This window comes from Buteo buteo, chromosome 12 (assembly GCF_964188355.1).
Source record: "Buteo buteo chromosome 12, bButBut1.hap1.1, whole genome shotgun sequence".
NCBI classification, from domain to species: Eukaryota; Metazoa; Chordata; class Aves; order Accipitriformes; family Accipitridae; genus Buteo; species Buteo buteo.
The window spans coordinates 18985755-19011323 of NC_134182.1; the positions used below are offsets into that span (position 1 = coordinate 18985755).

Consider the following 25569-nt stretch of genomic DNA (forward strand, 5'->3'; position numbering starts at 1 on the left):
TCCTTTTAAGCACTTGTTCCATCTCTTTCTCTGTGGAATTTCTTGTACATTCTTTTGAAACCCAGTGTATCAGCCACTGCCAAAGGACTCTGTGGAGGTTGGGCGAGACAGTCTCAGATAAAGTTGATTACTTGATGGCCACCTCTGGTAATTCTTAGTCTTTCATATCTCACTTAAGCATCCATCCATCTTGTTTGCTAATTAAATGTTGATTAAAAGAGATTCCCTAAACCCTCCCTCTTTCTGTTCCCTCATGCTACCGCTACTAATCCGTGAATTCTACTCTCTTTCAGAAGATGCTGCTCAAGAAGAATTGTGGAGTGCAGACTAGAGTTATTAAAATTCATGTAAGTTGCCCTTTTCTGGTGCAGTTCCTTCATCTTTCCACATATACCTAAATGTGGTGATTCTCTTTGAATGTCTACACCCAGAACATTATTTCTGGAGGTTTCCTGTGGCTTGATCAGCTGCATAACAAGTTGCTAGTCTGGAGTATAGACTGTAGTTGCAATTTAGGTTAGGTGCTGATGAGGCTAACGATACATTGGCTTTTCCATTTTGGAGGCAATGCATTCAAAGCTTCCTTAGAGTGGAAGTCTGCATCCTCTGCTGTGAGCTCATACAGTTATGCATAGCTGTCCTGTAGGGTGTCATTTGGATCCTTCTTGACCAAGGGAAGTGCTGATCTGAGGTGTTCAGTAGGGGTGAGAGGTACTGGTAGATAGCTGCGGAACAGGGATTATATCTGAATGATGCACTGGCATCTGCAGAACTGTATGGGATGTGGGACTGGATGATGGCAGATGAGAGAGCTAGACTGCTTGGATGGCTTTGTAGCTGGGATGATGCTGCAGTGTTTGAGCATCTCCTGTTCTTGACCACACACATGCCTAGCAGGGCTAGGTTTGCTGAACTTTCCTGCTTGTAGTTTGTGCTGCCTGCACCTCTGAGTCTTTGTCTCTAGTACCCCATCCCCTGACTCTCCAGCCAACCCCTGTCTCCTTTGTGGATACCTTGGCTTTCTTTCGGTCAGTGCTGCATGGTGCTGTGGGAGATGTGTGTGTGACCTTGCACATTGCAGCCAAAACATGTGCCTTGGTCCACTAAGCCCCATACGATCCTCCACATGTTTGTGATACACAGGCAAAAACAGGTTAGGGTGAAGAAAACGGATAGCCTTTGTGATAAAACTGCTACTTCCACTGCAGTAATTATAACCTTGCAAGAGGGATGAATAGCAGACCAGGATCCTTCAGGATTTACACCTTGCCTAGCAGGAAATGGGACTGATACCTTTGTGTATCCAGAAGTGCTGCTGTTCATGGGCATGCTGTTGCGTGCCCCTGCCCATCACTGCTTTGTGGGTGAATATGGTATTTGAGAGGAAGAGGAGCAGGTGGGGCTGGCTGGAGTCTTGTGCAGTTCTGGATGGTATTCCTCCAACTCCTTATATGCCTTCTGCCAGGGCGCTTCAGTCCTGTCTTCCAGCAGCCTCAAAATGGCCAGATGCTTCTGATCGCACAATTAATCCTGATCTGTTATGTATTCTCTTGTGCTCCAGCCTGGATTGTTTTCAGTAGAGCTGTCATCTTCAGTGCCCTGTGAGCTTTCCCCAGACTGTGCCTGTCCTTCAGACCTACCGACAGTCTAATCCTGCTGCAGTGTTTTAGCACAACTTGTGTATTACCTTCCTTTATCCCTGCCCCATGTGCTTTTACTGTTTTTTCTGGGTGTCACTGGACTGCAGCTATTTCCAGTGCTGTGTGGTGGCAGTCCCCCAGTCCCTGGGGTTTCGGCAATGCCTCAGTGGGGTGGTTTCCTCTGACACCTTGAGCTCATTATTGCAGCTTACTCTTGTGCCCCTGGAGAACATGAGGCAGAATTATCCCTTCACTCCCTACGAAGTCCATGTCAGCTTGCACTAAAATAAACAGCAGAAACTGAGAGCAAACCCTTCTAACAGATGGCACAGAATCCACGCTTCTTTGGCCAACCTTGCTGAGCTGGGACAGTGCCTCTCTACCTGAGGTGCTCATGTGGTTTCCATGACAAAAACATACAATACTTCAGTCTCTTGTTGGTCTGTCGTGGTGGCAGAGCTGTTAGGTAAAGGAGCATTTTTGCTTCCATTTTTCAAATGATTTTAAGTGCCCACTTTTGTGTACCTAGCTTAGAAAGGAGGCAGCAGGTCCCTTGCAGAATACCTTGCTGAGGTGCCTCAGCTCTGGAAGCAGCTGAGAGAGGTCGGTACTTCTGAAAGATGATGCTGTGCTCTCATCATATAAAGGGAAACCTCAATCCAGCCAGTAAGACATGCTTGGCACAGGGTTCCTTCTCAGTGTTGCTCAGCAGCAGGACAAGAGGTAATGGGCACAAGTTGAAACGCAGGAAATTAAGGTTGTCCAGAGAAACTGTGGAGTCTCTGTCAATGGAGATATTCAGAGCATGCTCTTGCTGACCCTGCTCTGAGGAGAGGGGTTGAACTAGGCTATCTCTAGAGGTGCATGCCAACCTCAACCATTCTGTGATTTCTGGCTGTTGGCCAGCACTCTGTAATAGAGTCAGAGCACACCAGGGACCTTAGTTCACTTGGGAAGGCTATTCTGAGGCCCTACTGAATATGGCCTTTTGCAAAGGATGATAGCAGGAGGCAAAGTGAGAGGCTTGGTTCTCTGTTGCTGAGGGTCTGGTGACACAGGTTTGGTTTTGGGACTTTGCCATTGTGATGAGGGTGGAAGAAATGAAGACTCTCAGCAAATGGGTTGATGAGGTGTTAGAGGAGGAACCAGGCAACTGTCTGTGTGTCTGAACAGGAAACATCACCGTGTGAACCAGTTTGCTTGTGTCACTGTAGCCCTGAGAAGCCCTGGTGCACAAGTGCTCCTGTTTCAGCATAGGTAAAGAGCATGCAGTTTCTTTCTGAACTGAGGTGGGCAGTGACATCCAGACAGCGTACAACTGGGTGGAGATGCAGTGAGTGAACTCATCTGGGGAGCAGTCAGGCTACCTGATGGTTTATGCTGGGGATTTGAAGCAAGGAGCCCTGATTTCTCCCCCCATTTCTCCTGCTGCTGAATAGCTTCAAGGAGAAAGGATTATGCTTATTCCCTCTTGTGTGAGGCAGATGATGACAGTTACCTGCTAGTAACATCAGTGAAGCTTTTTCATACTGTTCTTGCTGAGGGCAAAGTCTCATGTGGTTGTGAGCTAATACGTACTTTTAAAAATACCCTTCTGACTGATATTTTGGTTGCCTTGCCAACTTGGGGCTTTGCTGGCGTGTCAGGATGTCAAGGTGATTCTCTCATGCGTCATCCCAACTATGCACTTCCTCCCTCTTCTGCTGGAAGAGCCTCCCATGGAAAGGTGAGGTAGAAGGGCAGTGTCTTTGCCGTCTGGCACTGAAACACAGTTTCACTCCTTGGAAATGTTCATGGTCCTTGGGAGTCTTTCTCAAGCAGGTGACTTAGGCTGGGTTTTGCTCCTCTACATGCTGTTTTGACACTGAGGTGCCACCTTGTTGCTGTTCCCTGTACTTCAGCTTTCCATGGGTCAACTCAGGCAGTGTTAGGCTACAACCTTTCCACTTGCTCAGCAGTTCTTCTTAAGCAGGATGATGGGACAGTGATGTGACAAGTCTAAGAACCTAGATAGATTAAGGCAGAGAGATTAATAAACTTCTCAAATGTGCAGCAGTTCAGTCGTGTTTTGAAGTGTTTTCAGGAATAGCGGCTGTGAGAGGTTAGGGCTTACAGTGAAGATAAAATAATATTAAAAAAAAAAAACTCCCTTCTGTCCACCCCTCCAGTAAAGGGTAATGGAACAGGAGAATCAGACCCTGCAGGCAGGTGAGCAGAGATAAATTGGAGGTGACAGCCTGTGTATGAAGTATGGATTTGTGCCTAATAGATACATGTAGCATAGCATATGTCAGTGCAAGATAGGGGGGTAGACATGGGCCTGCATGGGCGTTGCACAGTGAGGTGGGCAATGTGTCTGTGCAGATCTTGTCACTGGTGCCCCAAAGTGTCAGCCAGTGTAATGTCTAACTGGAAGCAAGGTGCGGTGAGAGGGGCTGCACACACGTGCATGGGCATTTTAGCATCCAGAGCATGTTTGTGTGGTGCACTTGGTTGTCGTGTGGAGACACTTCCTTAGCACTGGAAAGAGGATGACTGTATGTGCATATGCTTGCAGGGTGTAACTCTCTCCACCCTGGACCAGGCTTGGTCAGCTGTAGCCAGCTCTGAATGCAGACCCATCTTCCAGAGTCTTTCTATAATACCACAAGTCTTCAGTTCTCCAGGCCCTCCTGGGATGAAGGTTACAGGTCTGTCATTTAGTCCTATTCTTGTTCTTCCTTCACAAACTCCAACATGCAGTATTTGAATGGGATTGGTGGAGGTAGGCTTATCTCAGCAGCAGTAGGTGGGTAGAAGATGCAACTGGCAAGCCCCTGGGTATCTTCAGAGCTCTTGTTGGGGCAGGCAGAGAGGGAATAAGGATTTCAAGGCCAATCTGATAACCTGGCTGATCAGAGAGATGTTTTCTGCTATGTGAAAATAAAATAAGAATTTAAAATCAGAACATAAACCTCTTGTGTTCTTGCCTTGATCTTATCAATGTTGAGAATGTCCTCTGCTTGGACAGGGGCCAGATCCCTGGAATGACTTCCCTATCTCTTATCTCTTGTGTCTGCATCCTAAAAGGCCACTGCAGAAATACGCTGGGTTTTCTTCTCCTAAAACAAAGGATCTTTTCAGCTTGGAGCTGAGCAGGAGATATGCTGGCCTGAGCCTTCTTGGCAGATGCCTGAGCTATTCGCAAATGAAAGGCATACTAGGTGACAAAGGTGCAAACCTCTGGTTCTGGCTGCACAGCACAAAGTAAAGATTTCTAAAAAAAAAAATCAGAAGACTCTTTGTGTGTATATACATACATACATATATATACACACAGATATATGTTGCCCCTTACATTGCAGGCTCCCAAGGTGCTTTCCAAACATTGCTAAATGTAGCATCCCAGAGGCGGATGAACGTCATCATTGCAACTTCAGAGTGAGTTAAACTGAGAAACCAGCAAAAAATGTGACTTGCCTGAAAAGAGACAGTGTGAGGAGAACTGAAGTCTGGGCTTTGATCTTCAAACCACATTCCTTGAGTTGTGTCCTTATTCATACCATATCATGCGGTCTAAACAGCTCTGACATCTTAGGCAGCAAAGATCCCAAACTGCAGCTTGCTAACAGTTTGTCAAACCCTCCTGGTTGTCTTTTGTATGTGACTGCCTGAACCTGCCCTTTAGAAGCAACAAGAGAGACTCATCTCCCTGGCTAGTTGCATCCTTGGGTTACTTGCTGGGCAGAGGCCCTTCATGGAGATTTTAGCACTCCAGTTCCCTAGGCTGGCTCTTGTCTCCTGTTGATGGGTACACCTCTGCTGAGCAAAATGGAGAAGGTCCTCTGCAAAGTGAGAGCATGAATATCCATTGCTTATGGGGGAAACCAGCTCACCCCTGTGCTCCTCCCAACTCAGCCACTGAGCTGCCTGCTGAAGGTCTCTGTGCAGTGATAGCTGGTCCTGGAGAACCCCAGCCCTTGGTCTGAATAATTACTGACAAAAGACTTTGTCCAGAGTTTCCCTGGTGTAGCCAAGGTGGGAATGCCTCTGTTAAAAACTGTCCCAAACATCTGGCTCCAGACATTGTTTTATTTAGCATTGCTTTTATTGGATTTCATGGCAAAGGCTAACCAGCCTTCAGCCTGTCCATAAGCAGCCAGAAGAGGGACTGTCATGTCTCTTTTCTGCTTCCTTAAAGAAGACTTTTTCTTGCTGTGTGCTTTTCATAAATTCCTTCCATGTATACCCTTGCATCTGTTAAGTCATGTAAGTGCTTGCAGAATAGACATTGTGGAATAACTAAGAACTCTGTAATCCAGACAGAACCGAGTCAGGAGACTGACATCCTAGTTTCAGTGCTGTCCTTGCCTGTGGTCTGATGTGGGTTGTGGGTCTGGTTTAAGAATGGGAGGGTGGGGAGGGATAAAAAGGAGATTAGGACTGAGGTGCAGCCCAGTGACTGGCTGCTCCTGGGACATCCGCCCTTTGTGTCAGTGGTGGCTATGGCTAGTGGCACTGTGGTTCAAGGGGCTGGGAAGTGGCAAGGCATGTTTCACAGAGGGGGGCAGATTTGGTGACTTTTGGGTCTCACCTTGGTAATGCAGCAGAGAGAGAGAGGGGTAGGGGATGGCAGAGGGTCACAGCAGCTCTGCCACTGTTTTCTGGCAGAACTTCAAGTCCAAGGTAGCAGATCAGGCATGTCTTTTACCACTGCATCCCAGCCCACTGCAGTTGCTCCCTGCTCCCTTTTGTTCATGGGGCTGTGGGAACCTGGCACCTGTTCCCTCTCCCAGTCCCCAGAGCTGTTATCCTCTTTTCCCACACACCTCCTGTGCTTGGCTTCCAAGGCTGGGGCAGTTTGTCCAGAGGCAAGCGCACTATGTCAGCATGTGTTCACAGCCTGCTCATGCCAGGGTAATTAATACTCGCTTTGCAGTTTTAATTTGGGTTCCCTTTAAGTTGAAAGCGGCGTGCTGCTCTGTGCCAGCCTGCCTGGCCAGAGGCAATTGGGTTGCCCTGGCCTCATGCAAACTGGAAGCTACACATGCCCAAGTACGTACCGCGTGCAGGCTCTGTGAGAAGCATGATACCTGGGGTTCCTGGCCCAAAGGGAGAAGGACTGCGAGGGCAACCACTGTGATCCCTCTGGAGGGAGGATGCTCCTGCCACACAGGGAGGGCTAGAAAGGGGAAGGTGGGAAGGAAGGAGAGGACAAGGTAGTGTCACTTGTGTACATACCAAAACTGCTAAGGACTCTACTCGGATGTAGTTGAGAGATTTAGGGACAGATCGTGCGTTGCCCGTGCTTTCTTGAAGCTCCTCTCATGCCTGCTCCTCCTCCTGCTCAGGCACATGCAGACCCTGTGGTGTGTGCAGGAACTACTGCAGGTGTGTGCAGGGAAGCACAGGCCATTTTGTATCAGGAGAGAAAGTGGGGACAAGCCACAGCTCACTAGTAGGGGGATGTGGGTTCATTCACTTGTTCTTAAGAGATTTGTGTGGCCTTCAGAGCATGATCTTCACTGGGACCCTGGAGCAGTGAGTTCCCCAAGTTGGCCAGGGAGCACTGAGAACCTGCCCCTCTGAATGACCCATCTGTCCCTTTTCATCATGCAGCTTCCTTCCTTCAGATTGTCAGGCAGGCAAAATCAAAGCTTGCAGTTGGCTTTCTCAAAGGCACATCTCAAAGTTGTGTGAGAGAGAGGAGAAGAAAGGCTTATCATGCTGGTGCCAGCAAGGACCCATAGCTGAAACTGGCCTATTTCTGCTTTTGGGCAAGTGACCAGCAAGCATCTGCTAGGGCCTTTGAAGTACCTTCCAAAAAATTTCAGTGTTGTCTGTCTGGTGGTACCTCTCTAAGTCTGATAGTTGCCATTTATTTGACAAGCCTGTGCACACATTTGCAAATGATTGATAGATTTTTTTTTAATTTTTTTTTTCCTTTCAAAGAGGAAGAGTGATGTGTTTGTAAACTGTTGGAACTGCTCTTTGCAGTGTGGTTGTGTACAAGGAAGTAGGTGTTAGGCAGCCTTACGTTGGTGGAGGAGGACAGGCCTTTCAGCATTTTATGGAAGGGTAATGGAGTACACAGGAAAAGAGTGCTAACTGCAAAGTTCTGCTTTCCTTGTCAGAACAGTGTTTGGATTTGACCTTTCCTTTTCTTGGAAGAGAAGGGAGAAGAGTAGTCTTAAAATGAAGTTCTGTCATGGTCTATCTTTTAGCTATCCCCTGAAATTAAACTGCATATGAACCTAGGGGTGGAGAGACTTTCAGGAGGGAACGGGTTTGCCTTTGAAAAGTTATTCTTTGAGCTGCTCCAGGTCTGTGACTGGAATAAATTGTCAGAGGCCCTGTTGGAATTAATGAAGAAGCAGTTAAATGTGAATTGCTGCTGGAGGAGCTGGTCCTACTTGTCAGTGACTGTTTCTTGAAAACTGCCTGAAGTGAGTAATTGAAAGGAAATCACATCTCACCAGAAGGTCGCAACACCTAGGTATTAATTAGTTCATCCTGGCTGCCTGACTGCGGTGTACATATTATGCACAGGAGAAACTGAGGCACACATGTCGGGGAAGTGGCTTGGTTAGGACTGTGTCTGGAATTAGACATAGCTAGCAGCAGGTATGAGGGTGCCCTTCCCTTGCTCTCAGCTGATGGTTTCACACATCATAGTTGAAGTGTCAGCAGTTTCTTGTCTAACCACCTGGCAGGGGTGAGAGGAAGGAGAACAAAGTGGAATTAAAAGCAGTCTACCTGTGAGTGCTCCACTGTGGAGTCTGACAGCCTTTACTTTCTCTGTGCCTTGCCTGAATATTGGTACTACTTCTGGCTCTGTCCATTCCTGGGCAAGGCGACTGTCTCACACACAGGCAGCGTTGCAGGCAGGCATCTGTCTTTGCCAAGGCTCGTCTGGGAATTTATTCCTTTCTGCACAGGGTGGTGGTGGGAATCAGATGCGCCTTTACAACTTGCAATTACATGGTGCCTTTCATCCCAAAGGACTTTTAACAAGTGAGTCTACAGACTGCAAAGGGATTGTTCACCCACCTCTGAGAGGTATCCAGCACTGGAAGGCAGCATCATTTAAACGGAGCTCAGCAGCATTTCCCAACCGCCAGGGCCCAAGGATAGGAAAAAAGGGACTCCTGTGCTGGATTGGCCCTGAGTAGGCGATGGGTTGTCAGACTGCACAAGCTGATCCGATTTTCAATCCTGCCAGGATACTAGAGCTCTTATGAAAGAGAACGGAAGATTATTAAACAGGACTTAGTTTCATATCACCCCTAGCACACCACTCCCTTCTAAGACATTGTTGTGTTAGGTAACTTCATTTCCCCCCTCCTGTGGGGATTGTTACTCTCACAGCTGAAAGCATGCTTGGAGTTGTGCTTGCTTTTGCTTTGTCTGAAGAAGAGAACCATACTTCTGTGGAATCATGAGTCCAAAATTAAGTTATTTCACAATCTGCATTTGGGATATTTTCCAAGACTTCATAAGGGTAAGGGATGGGTTTCTAGGAGGAATGTGGCTTTGTATTGGTAGATTTATCCTTTACCTGTTTATCTTCTTCCTATGTACTTTTTCCTTGCTGAAATGTATAATTAAGTTACAGATGGATTTATGGAGCAGTTGCCCGTTTCTCTGTTTTCTGAGGGCTGCTAATATGATTGAAATTCTGTGTTTCTTTTGTGGTGTTTAATCTGACTGGTCATCTTTGAGGCATCTGCATCCAGTCGCTATCTGTACCATCTTTAGGTGTTCTTCAGATATGTTTCAAGCCTGGTTGCTTATTTACCACCTGTATTTAATGGTGATAATGCAATTGGTGACTACAGTACAGGTTTACAAGAGTGTATATGTAGGTGTGCATATATGAGGGAAGGAGTGTCTGGGTGCATGCTGACAAGTGTGTGTGACTGAGGTGGTCTGTGCAGAGTTGCTTGAAATGTATGTAAAACAAGCTAGCTCCCTTAGGAGCTCATCTAACTCAAATGAGGCATGCAATGAGGCAGCGTGGGTGTCAGCAGGTGCTGAAACTTCTGCTTTGGATAGTTGCATGAGCAAGTGATGAGCTGTGCTCCCTTGGACTGTCCCCTGGATGCTGGTGGAGTTCAGGCCCTGCTTGGCTTGAGTTATGATGTGAGTGGACAAGATTTGTATGAGCAGGGACAGCTTTCCTTGTAATTTCCAAGTTAGGAGGAGGTCTGTGTGTGCTTGGAGGGATGTGGACAAGTGTCCAGGGAAGTGCATGTGTACTGGGGAGAACCTGAGGCATCTGAGAGCAGGTGAGCGTGTGCAAGTGAGCACGGGTGTGTGACAGAGTGTGCATCCGAGCATGTGCGCCCTCCTGCCTGCAGCTGGGTGCTTATATCTCAGGCCATTCTCCAGCTGTGTAAATATATTAACAAATTGAGGGCTCTGGTTAATGATTGCCATTAGCACAGGGCTCTATTTTGTGCAAGTTACGCAGCTGCCCGAATGCCATTAGAGTGAACACGCTGGCCTTTAATGTCAAGCGTGGAGTGTTTGTGCTCTGAGGAGCCTCTGCAGGAGCTGGCCTGGGGTTGCTCAGCAGGGCCTGTCAAGCAGGTTTGTGGCAAGCTCCCTGGGGGCCTGCTGCAGCAGCAACTCTAACAGCCTTCCTTAGTCAAAGCAATGTACCAGGCATCATAGGCTAGTGCTGGGCACCCAAAGGAAAGGGCAGACTGGCTGGGGCACTTGCCCAGACTACAGAGAGGCAGCTGGCCCAAGCAGTGGGGTGGGAGGAGTGTGTTCCCCTCTCTGGCAGCCAGCCCTACCCATCTTCTTTCTGGGAATACATCTACAGAGCTTTGTCTTGTGCTACTCATCAGAGCCAAACCACCACATGCTGTGATCCCAAATGGTGTCGTGGACTAAGCCAGATCAGGCCTGGTCATTCCTAGAGCAGGATACAAGCTCCAAAGAAAACATGCTCTTCTGCAAGAAGAGACTGGAGTGATTTAGTGCCAGTGCTTTCTTTTCTCCAGCAAGGTCCCTAGCAGAGGTGCTGTCCTGTCAGTCATGGTGCAAGACAGACCCATGCTGCTCAGAGTTACAAATGCTTGCAGATTGGTCAGGGTGTTCCCATGAATGAGGGCAGTTGCATTACTGCCTCTCCTGTTACAGCCTACATTTGGACAACAGGCCCTTGCCCTTGCCTGCTGTTGTGGTGACTGTGCTGTTAAAAGCCAGCCATTGTTTTGTGCCCGCTTGAGAGGTGCCATTGATGAAGAAGCAGAATTGGGTGCAGTTTGAGCCTTACTTGCAGCTGCCCAACCACCCATGAATCTCTGCATCCTCCTGTGTCTTCTCACATCTTTGTCCTTTACCTCAACCCTTGTTCTGTACCCATCTCCCTCATGGTGCCCTGGGAGGGCTTTCTACCCAACACATTGGCCCCAGAAGAAGGCCCAAAGAAAAACCCCAGGGCCACTTCCCACCTAAAGCCTGGTGAGTCCTGTGGACGACTTTCATCTGTCCTCTGGACCTGTCTTTCCCCAGCCTCTTCTCCATCTGCCATCTGCCAGAAATGAACTGATTCAGCTGCCTTCCCTAATCCTGTCTGCCATTTCAAAATGGAGGGGACTGCCAGGTTCTTTGTTCCCATTCCTTCTTGGCACTGGCAGGGGACCTTCTCTGCTCTGGAGAAGGACAAATGTGCTGATTTATTCTGCCCCTTAGCTTTGAATAGGGGTTGCTATGTTACTCTCCAGCTCTGAGGCTTGCCAGAGTACACACCATATATAACCCCACAGCAGGTGGCTATTGAGAAAAGGTCCTTAAATCTGCCTCTCTTGTTTCTTATGCTGCCGGCTAAGGTGTCAGGGGGATGTAGCAGGGCATGATTTGCTGGCTGAAACTCCAGGCACAGCTATGCCAAGCAGCATGTTGCCATTTTACATTCTCAAGTGCCCATCTTAATTTGCAGAGGAGGTACCAACTAGGCAGGAACATGCTGCCCACACTGGTTTTTAAACAGGCCCTTTCTGACATGAAGGCTGCAGCATGGGGCTGAACTGTGACAAAGATCTTGGAGGCAGAAGCTTCCAGATCCTCCTGCAGTGACTGCAGCACCTGGGGCCTGGCTTGGACACTTCCGTTTAGCACTCTCTAATTTGGTATGACTGTTTGGGTAGGCCTGACCATTTGAGCAGCTTTCTGGGAAAAGTTGCATGTGCTTGTCCTGTGATGACAAGTTAAAATCCAGCCAGGATAGAGGCAGGTGGCATCAGAACATCACCTTGCCATGCTGGTATGTGCTTGCAGCTGTCTGATAGACCTGACTTTGAAGTGCCAAAATGAACCACTGTCTTAGAGGAGACAGCAGAGTTGGTAACTGTTACTAAAAAGCCTAATTCTTTGAGGAACAGTCCTTTAGTGCAGACTGAGCAAGGGAAACCATGGGTCTTGCTAGAAAAGGCCTAGAAGAGGCAGCAGGGAGGCATGTAACACCAGCGCCCAGGCCAGATCTCCTCTCACTAGGTTTTTTCTAACCTTCATGAAAACAGTGGTAAAGCCCTTCCCAGCAGTGACGGGAGTGAGATGAGGGTAGGGGACATTTGCACAAGTTTCTGAGCTGCTGAACTTCCCAGCGTGTGGATTTCAGTAGCTCACACCTATCCCTAGGGAATGAATTCTGCAGGATCATGATTAAATACTCTGCTGGCCTATAGAGCTGTGAGACCTCCTCTCCTGGCCAAAGAGTGTGAAGCAGCTGCCCCATTGGTGCTTCTGCTTGCATAAGGAAAGAAACAAAACAAAGTTCCTGAGAAGTAAAACAAAACCACTTCCTATTTAACAGAGTAGAATCACTTCTTTGGCACCATAATTCCTCAGGGATCCACAGGTCCCAGCACAGCCTAGTGGGGGACAGCATTTCTATCCTGTCATGCAGTGCAGGAAGTGCACACGTATTTCTTGCCTCCTTACTCTGGATCTGCTCTGACCATGCTCTGAACATTGGGAGCAAAAGGGGAGAGGATGGTCTTTGGTGGCCATGGTACAAACCAGGCTGTAAGGCCTTCAGGTGGGATCTTTTCTTCTGAGCATCTCTCAGCCATTCCTCATTGAACTGTGGAGGCTGGAGCCAAAATTCTGGAGAGTTTCAGTGTGCCTGGGAATTTATCGATGAAGAAAGGGTGATTTGTAAATCCTTACTGGAGAGTTGTTGAAAAATAGGATTGAAGAATGAGCCTTCAGAGATGACTTGGTTTATCTCCCTGCTCTAAAAGTATAGTAGATCCTCCTCCAAGACCAAGTGAATCTGAATTTAGCTTTTCCATGCGATACCTCCATGTGAAGCAAAGTGCTTCACTGCTTATGTTAGTGCTATTTGCTGCAAGTACAAGCATGACCACCCACTCAAGTAGGTGTAATTGTACCAGAGAGGGATGTGACAAAGCACTTGAGGCAAGACGTCACTGTTTGCAGCTTATATGAGCACTGACTTTGTCCCTCTTTTTATTCCCATGCAGAGCATTAACGGAGGCCGCCCACCACCCCACTTTGTGTATGATCCATCCACCTTTGCCTTCCGTTCCCTCAGCACCTTGAAGCCGCTGAGCCCAATAGCTCCAGTGGAAGAATCGTCATGTGCCTACTGAAGGAGTTTCTCCAAAAACCTCAGGAACTATCGACCAACCACCTGCCTGGCAGGGAGGAGGGGAGGTGGTGATACCCAAGGGGATGGGAGGGAGAAGGAGACAATGACAGATCTTTGCAATAGAGCCTCTCTGGCGGCATTGACTTTGCAGCAGTAACTGCTTTCATACCATTGCCATATCTGAATAGTGGCAAAGGGAGAGTTTTTTGTCTTTCAGGGCAAAACAAACCAGTCAGGTCCACAAACTGCAAGGGCAGCCACCAAGGCAGTGTCAAACATGGGGATGGTGGTAGTTGAAGATACCTGAGGGGTTCAGGGGCTAGTATGGCCTACGTGGCAGCAGGGGTGAGTGATCAGGGTGTGAAACCAAGTCCAGTCAGTTTCCCAAGAGTACCTGAGTCTACAGTGCTTTGCTATAGACCTGACCCTTCTCCCAGTCAGAAGTGAGCTCAGGGTTGGAGACAGAGGCTATACAGGATTGCCTGAAAAGCAAGAAGATCCTTCTCTGAGATTGTTATAATTGCATTCACTTCAAGGTGTCTTAAGTGGAAGACCCTAGGAGAGGGAGGTGGGAGGGAGTAACTGGCACATCTCTCTGTGTGTTCCACCTGATCTGCTGGCAACTCAGTGGTATTGTCTAAAATGGGATTAAAATGGGAGGCATGAGCCTCCCACTTGTAGATCAAGGGTTAGAATGAAATTCTAGAATGGAAGGTCTGTATTCAGCTATCCAAGAAAACACGGTGCCCACCCTCAGTCCTCAGCATCATCAGAGAGAAGAACTTGGGGGTGGCCGTGTGCTCTTGGGTCTCCTCTCTGCTGAGGCTGTCTGTGTTCTGGGATATGCAGCACTTCCCCATAGCGTTTTCCAAATACCCTGCTGCCCTAACATGATGCTGAAGGTAACTGGTATCATCAAACTCAGCCAAATCTAATGTCTCCAGCAAGCTTTCCACTCCCCTGTTATGCTGGCTATTAAATTCAAGTAGACTCTTCTTGTATCAGTGGAACAAGTATTCCCAGATGTAGCGTGGAGTGGGAGAAAGAGGTCTCTGTTTTGTGGCCACCTGTTGGTGGAAAAAACAGGAGGGGAGTTTGGGTGAAGCTGTGGGACATTTCTCCATAGACAGTCCTAAGGCAGTTAGGACCATGCTACCACTGGAGTTTCACTGGGAACTGGCCTTCAGGCGTGTACATGTTTTGTGCCACAAGGCAATGGCTAATAGAACAAGCTTTTACTTCTCTTGGTGAGGCAGAGGAACAAGGCATTTCCTCTTGCTGCACCTGGTGGAGAGAGTAACCACTTTGTCTAGGTGTTCCCTACCTTGAGCCTGTATCTGGCTGAGTGCAAGGGGGAATGAGTAGTTCACTTCTTGTCTGGATCAAGAGGAGCAACTGTGAGTAATATAAAATAATTTTTGCTTTTAAATCTCCAGTGTGGGGTTCTTTGATGTCATTCTTTCAATGAGACCGGTGGTCAGTCCAGCTGCCAGTAGGAGGCCACACAGTGAACCAGCATTCACTGGTGCTTTCTGGGCCCTTCATTGAGATCCTTGGGGAAAGCTCAAAGGCTGCATAGGCCTGGGGACCTGAATCCCCTGCCCCTACCCTCCTCCCTTCCCAGCTGCCTCTCAGGCAGGCAGAGAAGCTGGGCAAGGCAGTGAGGGGACATCTGTCCTGATGCAGCCCCAGCTCTGCCTGCTTTTCAGCTCCAGACTGTCGCATCTGGGCCACCCCCTGCACCAGCACACCTCCAAGGGCTCACTTGTGTTTGCTGGTGAGGTACCTCTGGCAGAGCATCGTGATTCCCTGCAAGAAGTCCCTTCTTCCAACAGAGGCTGATTCCTCTGCTGATTCTTCCTGCTCCTGTAGAGACTCTGCTTCTCTTGTTTTGATGGCATACCTCCACTTTTTAACTGTTGCCAGATCAAGCTGACCAGTGCAGGACAGGAAGCATTGCCCCTTTGGGCCAAATCCCTGTGCTCAGGAGAAGGAACAGCCATAGCCTGGTACGTGTCTGAAGAGGCACATTCCCTGTGCAGATGGCTGGGGCAGCAGCCCTGGCGTGGCCCTGCGCCCTCAGGCTTTGCTCAGTGAGAGCTGCTGAGGTGCTTAGCCCCAGAGACGTGTTTCTTCCAGCCTGTGGGTGCGACAGCCTGCCTTCCCCTGGGTGGGAGCGGGGAACAGGGATGTCCTGCAGATATCATTGCCTTTTAGTACTTTTGTAACTTCTCTCTGTCTTTTTTAATCAGAAGGAAAAATAAAAACAACAAAATAAAGTGTAACAGCTGCTATATTCACACCTCTGGTGGGTCTCATGCATTTGCCATCTTCTGGGTGTTTGTGGGCAGAGATATAGGAGGGAATGGATTAGAGCGAGCTATGACACAGCACTGCTACTCCCAAGTGCTCCCAAATCCCAGGCCATGTCTGCAAGAGAATGGCTTTGAAAACAAACTAGCAAGAGCTTTTCTAAAATGAATGCCAGGCTCTTTGCATATAAGAGGAGCTCTGTGTGCAGCTGCTCCCTTTGAGGCTAGCCCTGATACGGTATATTGACCCTCACTGGTCCTTCCCTCACCAAGAAGGTGCTTTGGCTTTTGAGTAACCTGCCTATTGCTTGGGGGTTAAATGCAAGCTGGCTCTGGGTGACCATACAGCTGGTCTTTGGCTTACAATTTTAGCCTCAGTACATCTTACATCTCTATCCCAAGATTCTCATCAGCCCTTTTGCTTACAGCCAGAGCATAACTCTAGCTCACCCCTTCCTCTGGATCTTAAAAACTCCATCTCAGGCACTTGTAATAGGCATTCCCCACCCCTTGCTGTCTCTCCCCCACACTCCTAGCTGTATCTTAACCAGTATCTCACAAGACTATTACCTATGTCCCCTTTTCCAAGGCCCCCTGAGAGATACTAGCTTAAATTCCCTTAGCAGTCCTACTTAGACTCATTCCCAGGAGGCCTTTTCTGCTCTTCCCTCCAAGCTTCGATCTCCTCTAGGCTTTCTGCCATCTCTTTTATCTTGAAATCCTCCCCTCTCTGTCAGTTGCAGCTCATTGTTAATTGGCCCTGGCCCCTTTTCCAATGGTTGTAAGGTGGACTTGCTGGCTCCCCCAAGTCCTTTGCTCTCATACCTCCCGTACAGAATCACCTTTCTCTGTGATGTTTCTTCCAAAACAGCCTGATTGCTCAGTGCACCCACTTTTGGGGCCCTAGATGCTGTTCAAAAATGGTGAGCGCTATGGCTCCACAAACCCTGATCATCTATAGGCTTCTGCTAGTGCAAGCTTGTTTATAAGTGTATAAATGCATAGAGAGGGATGTGTTGACCTCGTACCAGCCAGGCTGTAGGTACGGACACAGATTGTGCCAAAGCCAGAGTACAGCAGGCGAACAGCAGAAAGCTGGCATAAAGCTTTGCAGTGTGCAGACAGCTAACTGGCCAGGGTGAGCTGGGGTGTAGAGCTGCTTCTGCTGCCCCCAGGGCTGTAGTCTGAGCCCCAGCATGTGTTTGGGTTAAGTTCAATCCTGCCCACCCCTCATCTCTCCCTGCAAGTTGGGCTTCTGAGTTAATGACAAATGTCGTGGTTTAACCCCAGCCAGCAACTAAGCACCACGCAGCCGCTCACTCACTCCCCCCCCACCCAGTGGGATGGGGGAGAAAATCAGGAAAAGAAGTAAAACTCCTGGGTTGAGATAAGAATGGTTTAATAGAACAGAAAAGAAGAAACTAATAATGATAATGATAACACTAACAAAATGACAGCAGTAGTAATAAAAGGATTGAAATGTACAAATGATGCGCAGGGCAATTGCTCACCACCCGCCGACCGACACCCAGCCAGTCCCCGAGCGGCGAATCCCTGCCCCCCACTTCCCAGTTCCTAAACTAGATGGGACGTCACATGGTATGGAATACACTGTTGGCCAGTTTGGGTCAGGTGCCCTGGCTGGGCATGAGAAGCTGAAAAATCCTTGACTATAGTCTAAACACTACTGAGCAACAACTGAAAACATCAGTGTTATCAGCATTCTTCACATACTGAACTCAAAACATAGCACTGTACCAGCTACTAGGAAGACAGTTAATTCTATCCCAGCTGAAACCAGGACAACAAAACAGAAGGTTTTGTGGTAAAACATGATGATAAGCCTTGATAGACAGCTCTGAAGCTAAAAGAAAGCAGGTTAGTGGTATTCACAAAGATCTTACAGGGTACTTTTCAGCTGTAGTTACCAGTGTAGCGGACAAAGGAAGCTAAAGACTTTGGCCTCATTTGGATACCAGACCCTGGCATGGGGGAAGGGTTTGCCAAAGACCGCTGTGGAAGCCATCAGCAGAAATCAGAGAAATGAGAGCTGAGCCGTGGTCTTCTGAAGGCAGTTCCTTGCTGTAGCTGCTGTGCCCTATTGCTGCCTCTGGCATACATCAGCGTGGGGCTGTTTACCTCTGTATCTTCCAAAACACCCTGTACAAACACTCCATCCACTGCTGGAGCAGGCAGGAGTGCTGGCTGGGGTGCAAGTGAAGCACTCTGCAAGCATGGTCAGCTTGGCATAGGTCCCTCAGGACCTCTGCTTTGCTGGATCTCCCTGCTCCAGAGTTAGTCCTCCCACAAGGTTTGGGTCGTGGCTCACTGGGGGAGCCTGTAACTTCTAAGCTGAGATCTTTCTCTGCTCTGAACTAATCTCGCTTGGAGACGTGCAGGTATTTTCCTTCAGAGCAAAAACAAACCCTGCGAAGAGTGGAGGACTGTTGTGCCAAGGTGCAGCCCTGGCATACTGAACTCAGCTGTGTTAACCATCTGCAGGAGGGTGAATGGGGACAGGCAGCTGTTTGAAGAGCTTGGCCACAGCTTCTCTGTGATTTAAGTGGGATCACTTAGACTAATACTGTTCTCCAGTTAAAGTAAATTAATTAAGTTAATGCTGTGGCCTTATAAAAATAACAGAGGGGAACCAAGCTCACAGCAGTGGCAAAGGAAGTTGTATGTGTACCCTGAGACTCGGTGAGACCCTTTGCAGCCAGTGCGCAAGATCGGCTCTTCTTGTGTTGTCCAAACATTTTCTTAAACATATGTATGTACATGCATGCACACACATGTTATATATATTTATGTCTCTGTATGTTTCCTTTATGCAGAAATCTCTGTACTCTACTACAACCATCCACAAGCAGGGTGCCCTGTGCTCACCTGGGTCTGTTTGACAGGGCTCGATGTGAAGCCCACCTGCAGCACACTCACCACCTGTGTGCTACAAAGCATGATGATGCTTGGAAAACACACCTACCACCCCATTTCCAACTGCATGCTGAGTGTTGACCTACCTGCCAACCTACCAGATTGACTAGGAAATCAGGCAAAATCAGCAGCACTGCTAGGGCCAGGGTTCTCACCCCAGGCTAGATGGAGGCCACTGATACACAGCTTGGCAGAGAAGCAGCAGAGTTTTCAGCTGGACAGACCATCTTCTTCAAGCAGCTTAGGGCTTTCCCTTGCTCTTTCTGAAGCTGCATAGCATGTTGTGGCAAGGTGCGAGGTGGAAGAATGCATTCAAGGGTGTGTATCAGGTTAGGGTTGGATGGGGTACGTGCTGATACAGTGTGGGTGTATAGACACAGAGTGCATTTACAGTGGCCTTTATATTTATGGCATGTTATTTATATTTTAAGTGGAAGGAAGTCTTGGAGGAGTAAAGGCAGTGGGCACACAAGCAAGCAGGCATGGGCCTAGCAGGATGGGTGCTGGTGGATGTGCATGGGCATGGACAAAAGAGCTTGTGCTGGGGAGGGGCATGTGCAGGTGTCTGCAGATAGCGATGCATGGAGGATGTACAAATAGATTACAAATGCCAAGGCAAGTGTGGTGAGTACTTTGCTGTTTCTGCAGTCTCAGCCATCTGTGGTAACAACTGGCAGACTTTTGCAGTGCATCTTGCCAGTAATGTTTGGGAAAAATGAAGAAAAAATTACAAAGGCCTGATCTGTGTCCTTGAGGCACTTGGGTGCTTTCACCGTTGAATTAAAAAGAAGCAGGCACCTGGACAACAGTGACTCAGAACAAAGTGACCTCATTATAAAATAAGGAGTGATTGTACACTGTTCCTTCTCAGACAAGAACTTCAGGGACATCAAATAAAAGTAGCAGGTGGCAGGTTCAAAGCAAACAACTGGAGGCAGATCTGCACAGAGTGCAGGGTTGCACTGGGGAGCCCTGTGCCACAGGATGCTGTGGCTGCTCCGTATTTACAGCTCTCCAGACTTGCAAAGAAAGAAAAAAAAAGAAAAATAGTCCCCAGGAAACACTACATACACAAATGCCACCCCTGGCTGAGGAAGGTGGTGAGGTGGGAGGATTTTCGGGGGTAGGTTGCTGTGTGCCAGCCCCATCTCACCCTCCTCTGTGGCCGAGTCCACTCCTGACAGGGTTCAAGGTGGGCTGGTGGCTCCAGGCAGGCACATGCACTAGCAACCACCCTGCCATGCCAGCGCTTCTTTGCATGCATGCCTGACTGTTGCCTTTACTCCTCCAAGACTTCCTCCATGATATGAGGCCTCAGTGGTGACTTGGCCCTCATGTCTTTGATGGTGAGGTCAGGGATGACCCGATGCATCTACTGAGCTGCTGGTGTCAGGGAGTAGCTTGAAACCTGGGCCATTCACTGATCTATCTGCATGGCTGCAAATGGGCATCCTACAGAGCCTGTCTGCCCTCAGTGTGTGGGTGCTAGGGCCCTGCTAGGAGGACCCCAGGTCATCAGGGCTGACTGGCACCCATCACGTCCCTTGCCACAGCCAGGCTGAGCCTGAACTGTCCATGGTCACTATGTGCAGAGGCTGGTCGCAAGGGCATAGCTCAGGCTCAGGTTTCTGAAGCGGGTCAGGTCTGTAGCAGCTGGCAGGCTGGTGTCCATGTGTCATAGGAACAAAGTGAGTTTGGTTTGAGCACAGTCTCAGGCTTACAACATGTATATTATACACATAATATACTTTTGGGGTGTAGGAACACATTAAGAAAGCAAGGGCAAGTGTCCCCCAGCAATTGGTAAGCCTCACATGGGAGTGAGCAAGCCAAAGAGGATGCAGCCGAAACGGCAAGGCTCTGCAGAAGTAGTAACATCAGTGATGAGATTTAAGCATATTGGTATCTCACCATTTCCTGAGCTAGATTTTAGTGGGCTTATTCAAGAAAGGGGTGAGGAAATAGAAGATGTAGATGCGTTGAAAGCTAGCTCTGGCTATAGCTGCATGCCAGCCTGGCAGGACTTTACCACATGTTTTCAGTTAACCAGGGACAGGATGTGCAGATAGCTCTGGACACATGAGGAGCCCAAAGATCTGTTTACCTTTTTGTGGCTGCTCACATCAGTGCCTGCTGTAATAATAGCTCAGTCTGTTTAGTGGGTTGGCCAGCACAGATTGCATGTTCCTGTCTGACATGTTCACAGCATAGGAGCTCCCAGGTCAGATGAGTGGCGGAACTGAAAGTGCCATGAGAGCAGGGTGCCAAGTGGGGAGATGAATGGAGACAACAAAGCCCCTTTGACAAGGAAAGTGGTCACCATCTGCGATAGGAGGAAAGTTGCTTTCTACCGAAGGGTCCCCTGGGAGCTCTGCTTTCCTCACCCTGGCACATCCTGCAGACACCCTGAGGTGGGCTAGCCAGCATCCATCCTCGGTGTAGAATGTCCTTGGAGCACACTGGCATGCTACACCAGTGAGTCTCACAGGAGTTTGCTCCCCACTGCGGGACAGTGAGACTTTGGTGCCCTGTATTGCTGGTGTGAGACCTGTCCTTGTGTGCCCACAGCTCTCCTGATTGTCCACCTGGGCCTACTGCTCTTTCCTCCTGGCATCCATGAATGCTTCTTCTCCGTCAGACTGTGTCTTTTTCCAGGCCTCCCCTGTTTCTTCACCCCCCTCTCCTGGTTTCAGGTTCCTCGAAGACCCTGCAGTGAGCCAGCCCAGAGGCTTTGGCACTGGGGTGTTGATGCAATTTCTTTTCCCTCACAAATTTTCTCATTTCCTTCCTTGGCCACCTTGTTTCAGCCTTTAGACTCAGCAGCAAGAAAGTTTTAATGTAGACAAAACTATGTGCCACTCCTGGAAATGGTTGAAGCATCTTTGCCAAATTTTTCCAAAAAGGGTAGCCAGATTGTTCCATCCTGAACGGTTTCATTGCCGATGGGTAACATTTGGCAAGACATTGGCAAGGGTCTTACCCAATGGAAGGCTGCTTGGCAAACCTGGCCTTGGCAGTGCGACCAAGCCAAATACATCAGGGCAAAACCTTGATCATATACAGCTCTTTTGAATTCTGAAAGCCTTTGTCAGCTCTTCAGCGCAGAGCCTCCACAGGCCCTGTTTTGAAGAGAGATGTTTTGTCCTTTCCTGGCTTTAAACAGTTCCCCAAAATAAACCCTCTGCTATTTACTGGCATTGTTTTCTTTCTTGTGTTGAATGCTGATAAATAATCAGACCCAGTATATTATATTCGTGTCTGCTCTGGTAGAAAATAATTACAACAATTACTACCAAATCAAAATGCTTCTGTTTCTCCTGGTGTCATTAGCATGTCCCAAGCATTTTGTTCTTGCAGTTTAAAGTGCAGTAATAACATGGTCAAAGTGCAACACACGGTTGAGCGGAGCTTCCCAGCACAGCAAGCTTCCCAGCCATGATTGTCTCTGAGATGCTGCTAATTTTCAATCACGGTGTCAGATCCTCTTCTACCGCAGGGAGAGCAACTGCTTAGCCTATGGTTTACCCAATTTATTCTAGTAATAACCGGGCTGGCTGCGTAGCCATTTGTCTGCTTTACTTGCTTCTCGTGCCCCGCCCCCCCCAGACCCAGCCATGTGACAGCAGAGAGAGAAGGCATCGCTTCACCCCAGCCATGAAGGGGGTCTCTGTGCGCTCAGAGAAGGGTACAAGTGTTCCCACCCCCGGCTCTGCCCAGAAGCAGGGAGTGATGCCTCCCATCTCTGCTGACCTCTGGATGCCAGGGCTGGCAGCAGTGGTGCCTGCTGCAGATATTTCCACCAGGCAGGGAAGGAAAGATCCCTTTTTAGATAGGGCACTGGTGGCTTATCAAGGTTTTGGCTGTACCCTGGCCCAAGTGAGGGGAGCTACAGCCAGTTTGCAAGGGGGAAACTGAGGCAGGGAGTGGCTAAGGCAAGGACCCGACACAAAGATAGTGGAAAGATACACATTAGCCTGAAATTGCATCCACAGATATGAAAACCATCGTGGTCACATGGCTCCATTTGTGAAGAAAAACACTGTATTGACTGGATCATTGTAAAACCTTTAATTGAAGACCCAAGTCCTCTCTGCCCTGTGTAATGTTATTCAAACAGACCCGCACACAACTCCTTCAAAGCAGATGCTAGCCAGGGTACAGCCCTAGATCAACAGTCATTCAGGATCAGTATTGCTTGAAACCACTGTGTAAAATCAAATATAAATAGAGCAGAGAGCATCTGAAGCAATTAGGGTCTCGGGGGAGATTCATTTCCCGTAATGAAGCCAAGCAAAGGGGAGATGATGCATCATTTCTGTAATGCAGTGAGGACATGCAGAAGCTGGATTACTCAGAAAACTCTGAGCAGCATGTATGGTTCATATTAAATCACCTAACCTTTCTATCTCCAGTGGTATTTCTGGGGCTTTCATTACTGTGGTGCTCTACAAACTCTAGCCTTGTGATTGCTTCTGGGAGACTGTAATATTCGAGGTAAATATGATTTTATTTCTTATGCACACCAAAATACTGAATTTTCCTGCTATTTTTGAACTGCAGTGATACTGCACAGAGGAAAGATCCTCCCTTTGGAGCTGAAATGCAGAGCAGACTAAGCAAATCATTTAGGTCCTTAGAGAAACTGTTGGTTGCATGAAGACTTTGCCCTGCATTCTCGGGAGTCTGTCTTGATGGTCTCACTGCAAGGAACATCTTCCCTCCAAGGTGCAGGGTGCAATTCCCTAACTCCCAATGTTGTTTGTCCATAAATGAGGTATTTGCTACCAAATTTCCCAACTCTCAGATTCCCTCAGTGACAGGGATAGCCAGCCAAGCTCTGACTGTCCAGGCTTGGCCACAGGGCAACTCGGCCAGCAGCTCAGGCGCAGCAATATGTCAGCCAACCTCTGTCTAACACTGTGTGTGGGTTTTGCCCAGAGCCTCAGCTCCCTCTCATGTTTTCTTGCCATCTCCTGCTTGTCACCAAGCCACTCCCCTGCCTGGGCAATGCCAAGGCACCACTCCTCCCTGAGCTGCAGAGCACCTCAGGCGCACACCTTGGCACAAGATCCCTGCAGAGCAGTGGCAGCGGGTGCTTGGCAGGACTTACATCACTTGCCCACCCCAGGAGCATCACTTTTCTTCAGAGGTGGATGCCACCCCGTGCTCCCCATGGCTGCTTGCAGACTGCATGCAGCAGCAAGGCTCTTGAACAGCTGGAAAGGAAATCACGTTTCTCCTGACATCTGAAAGCAATTTTTCCTGAGGAGCCACAGTGCTGGCTGCATGTGGGGTGCAGGGAGCCAAGCCCAGGAGATTCCAGGCTGACATCTTTAGGCTGAGTTTCCACCCAGGGCTGAAGGGCTTTACAGCTGTGGCTGAAATGGAAAGGGAAGGGGTGGCAGAAGCATCTGCACTACCTGGGGTGTTTGAGGTAGATACTGCAGAGTGATTAATCACCCAAACCACCCATCGGAAGCACCAGTTAAAAGAATAACATGTCCTATAATTTGTGCATCATGGGAATCCAATCTGCCCACAGGCAGTGCTGTGTGAGGGCATGACCATAAACAAGGTGTTTAGACAGGCTTCACACTTTTAATTGCTCCTTCAAGGAGCTTTGTCCATGTGCCAAAGTGTGTTATAGCTGTTCTTCAGCAGAGCAGGGAGCTGGGGCAGTTGAATGGCTTTGCCCAGCACTGGATTGACCTATAGGAGCCTGATCTGCAGCCCTGTCCAAGGTGCACAGGATGAGACCTGAGAGTCCCTCTGTACCTCTCCAGCCCCTCTCACGATTGAGAGCAAACCTGGGAACACAGGACAGGAGGGAGCAAGAGCTGCTCCATCCAGCTCCTCCCATCCAGGCTAATCAAGGGGACCCAGGACTTCATGGTAGCCCACCAAAGGCACCTCCTGATATTGAGCTGGGGATGCTGCCACGGGCTTCTTGCACAACCAGGCCTTTGCTCTGTGAGTGATGCTGCTGCTCTGTGCAGGTGAGGCTGACCAAGGTTCTTGGGCTTCTTGCAGGATGCTGGGAAATGCTCTGGCCACATGCTATAGACTTCGGTCTTCTTGGCTGGGGCCACCTGCTGTGTGGTTGTTTGCAATTGCAAGAGGCTGGGTACCACAGACTGGGTAACTCCTCATCCCACCTTCCTATGGCATTTTGCAGCTGCCTGGCAAAGCTTTAAACCTTTCCTTACAATAGCCACACAGAAATTAATCTTTTAAGACTTGTACATGTTGGAAGCCCCCATCACACTTTGGAGATGCCTCTGCCTGATGGCTGTGCTTCCTATGCAGAGCTGGTTGGTGGCCTGGCCTTGATGCTCCTCCGTAACCTGAGAGAACAAGACATTTTTCTTTCGGTGCTGGCATAGACAGACATTTATGTACTGCAAAAGAATGGGGTAGTATTTCTTCCCTCTGAAAAAAGAAAAGTCTCTTGATCGCTGAATCAATCTGTCACCTCCCTCTGTATTGGGTAAATAATCTGGGCTTCCTGGGCTTGGGCCAGGAAAAGCAGGGATGGAAATACACAGGGTGTAGCTCAAGTCATCCTTTCATGTCATGAGCTTGGCTGGGCCAGGCTGTTGGGGACATGTGGCAGTGCCCATGGTGGGGACAGAGGAACGGGTCCCATCCCTCTCCTCAATGCTGTCTGTATCCAGGAGTCCCACCACATCTGCCAGTGTGGACTCACCCTGGGTCTGCGAAGGGCAGAAAGACCCTGAGACCAGCGCCAGGCAGATGGGGATGTGCCTGAGCTGATCTGGCCGGGAACCCATGATGTCCCTTGAAGGTGGTGTACAGAGCATGTGGAGCCAGCCCCAGGAAGGCAGGTCCCCATGGGTGAGCCTCCTGCTCCCCAGAGACTTGCCTGGTGCAGCCGCTTTGCCGAGTCTGGGCCAAAAAAGGGGAGGGCAGGAGGGTGGCACTGGCCAGAGTGACAAACTGCTGTTCCCACTGTGTAATCAGTTCCCGGAGAGGAAAAGCTAACAGCAAAGAGATGCTTGATTTCTCTTTCCTTTTTTTTCTTTTTTTAATTTAGTAAGACAAGAGGGAAGAGTGAGCA

At 48.8% G+C, this 25569-nt stretch overlaps 1 protein-coding gene across 8 annotated transcripts in view; it reads left to right on the plus strand.

Annotated features, from left to right (window-relative positions):
• LOC142037999 (uncharacterized) overlaps window positions 1-25569 on the plus strand; it is a 71103-nt gene extending 45534 nt beyond the window's left edge. For 2 of the 8 annotated variants that reach the window (XM_075042899.1, XM_075042897.1), the window contains one exon: window positions 13118-15545. Coding sequence is in view for 3 of the 8 variants with exons in the window: in XM_075042897.1 (XP_074898998.1) it covers window positions 13118-13246 (129 nt within the window). In the remaining 5 variants the exon portion in view is untranslated. Of the gene's footprint in view, window positions 1-293; window positions 348-13117; window positions 15546-25545 lie in introns of those variants that run through there. The other 6 variants (XR_012652491.1, XM_075042896.1, XM_075042895.1 and 3 more) reach the window with 6 other exon arrangements.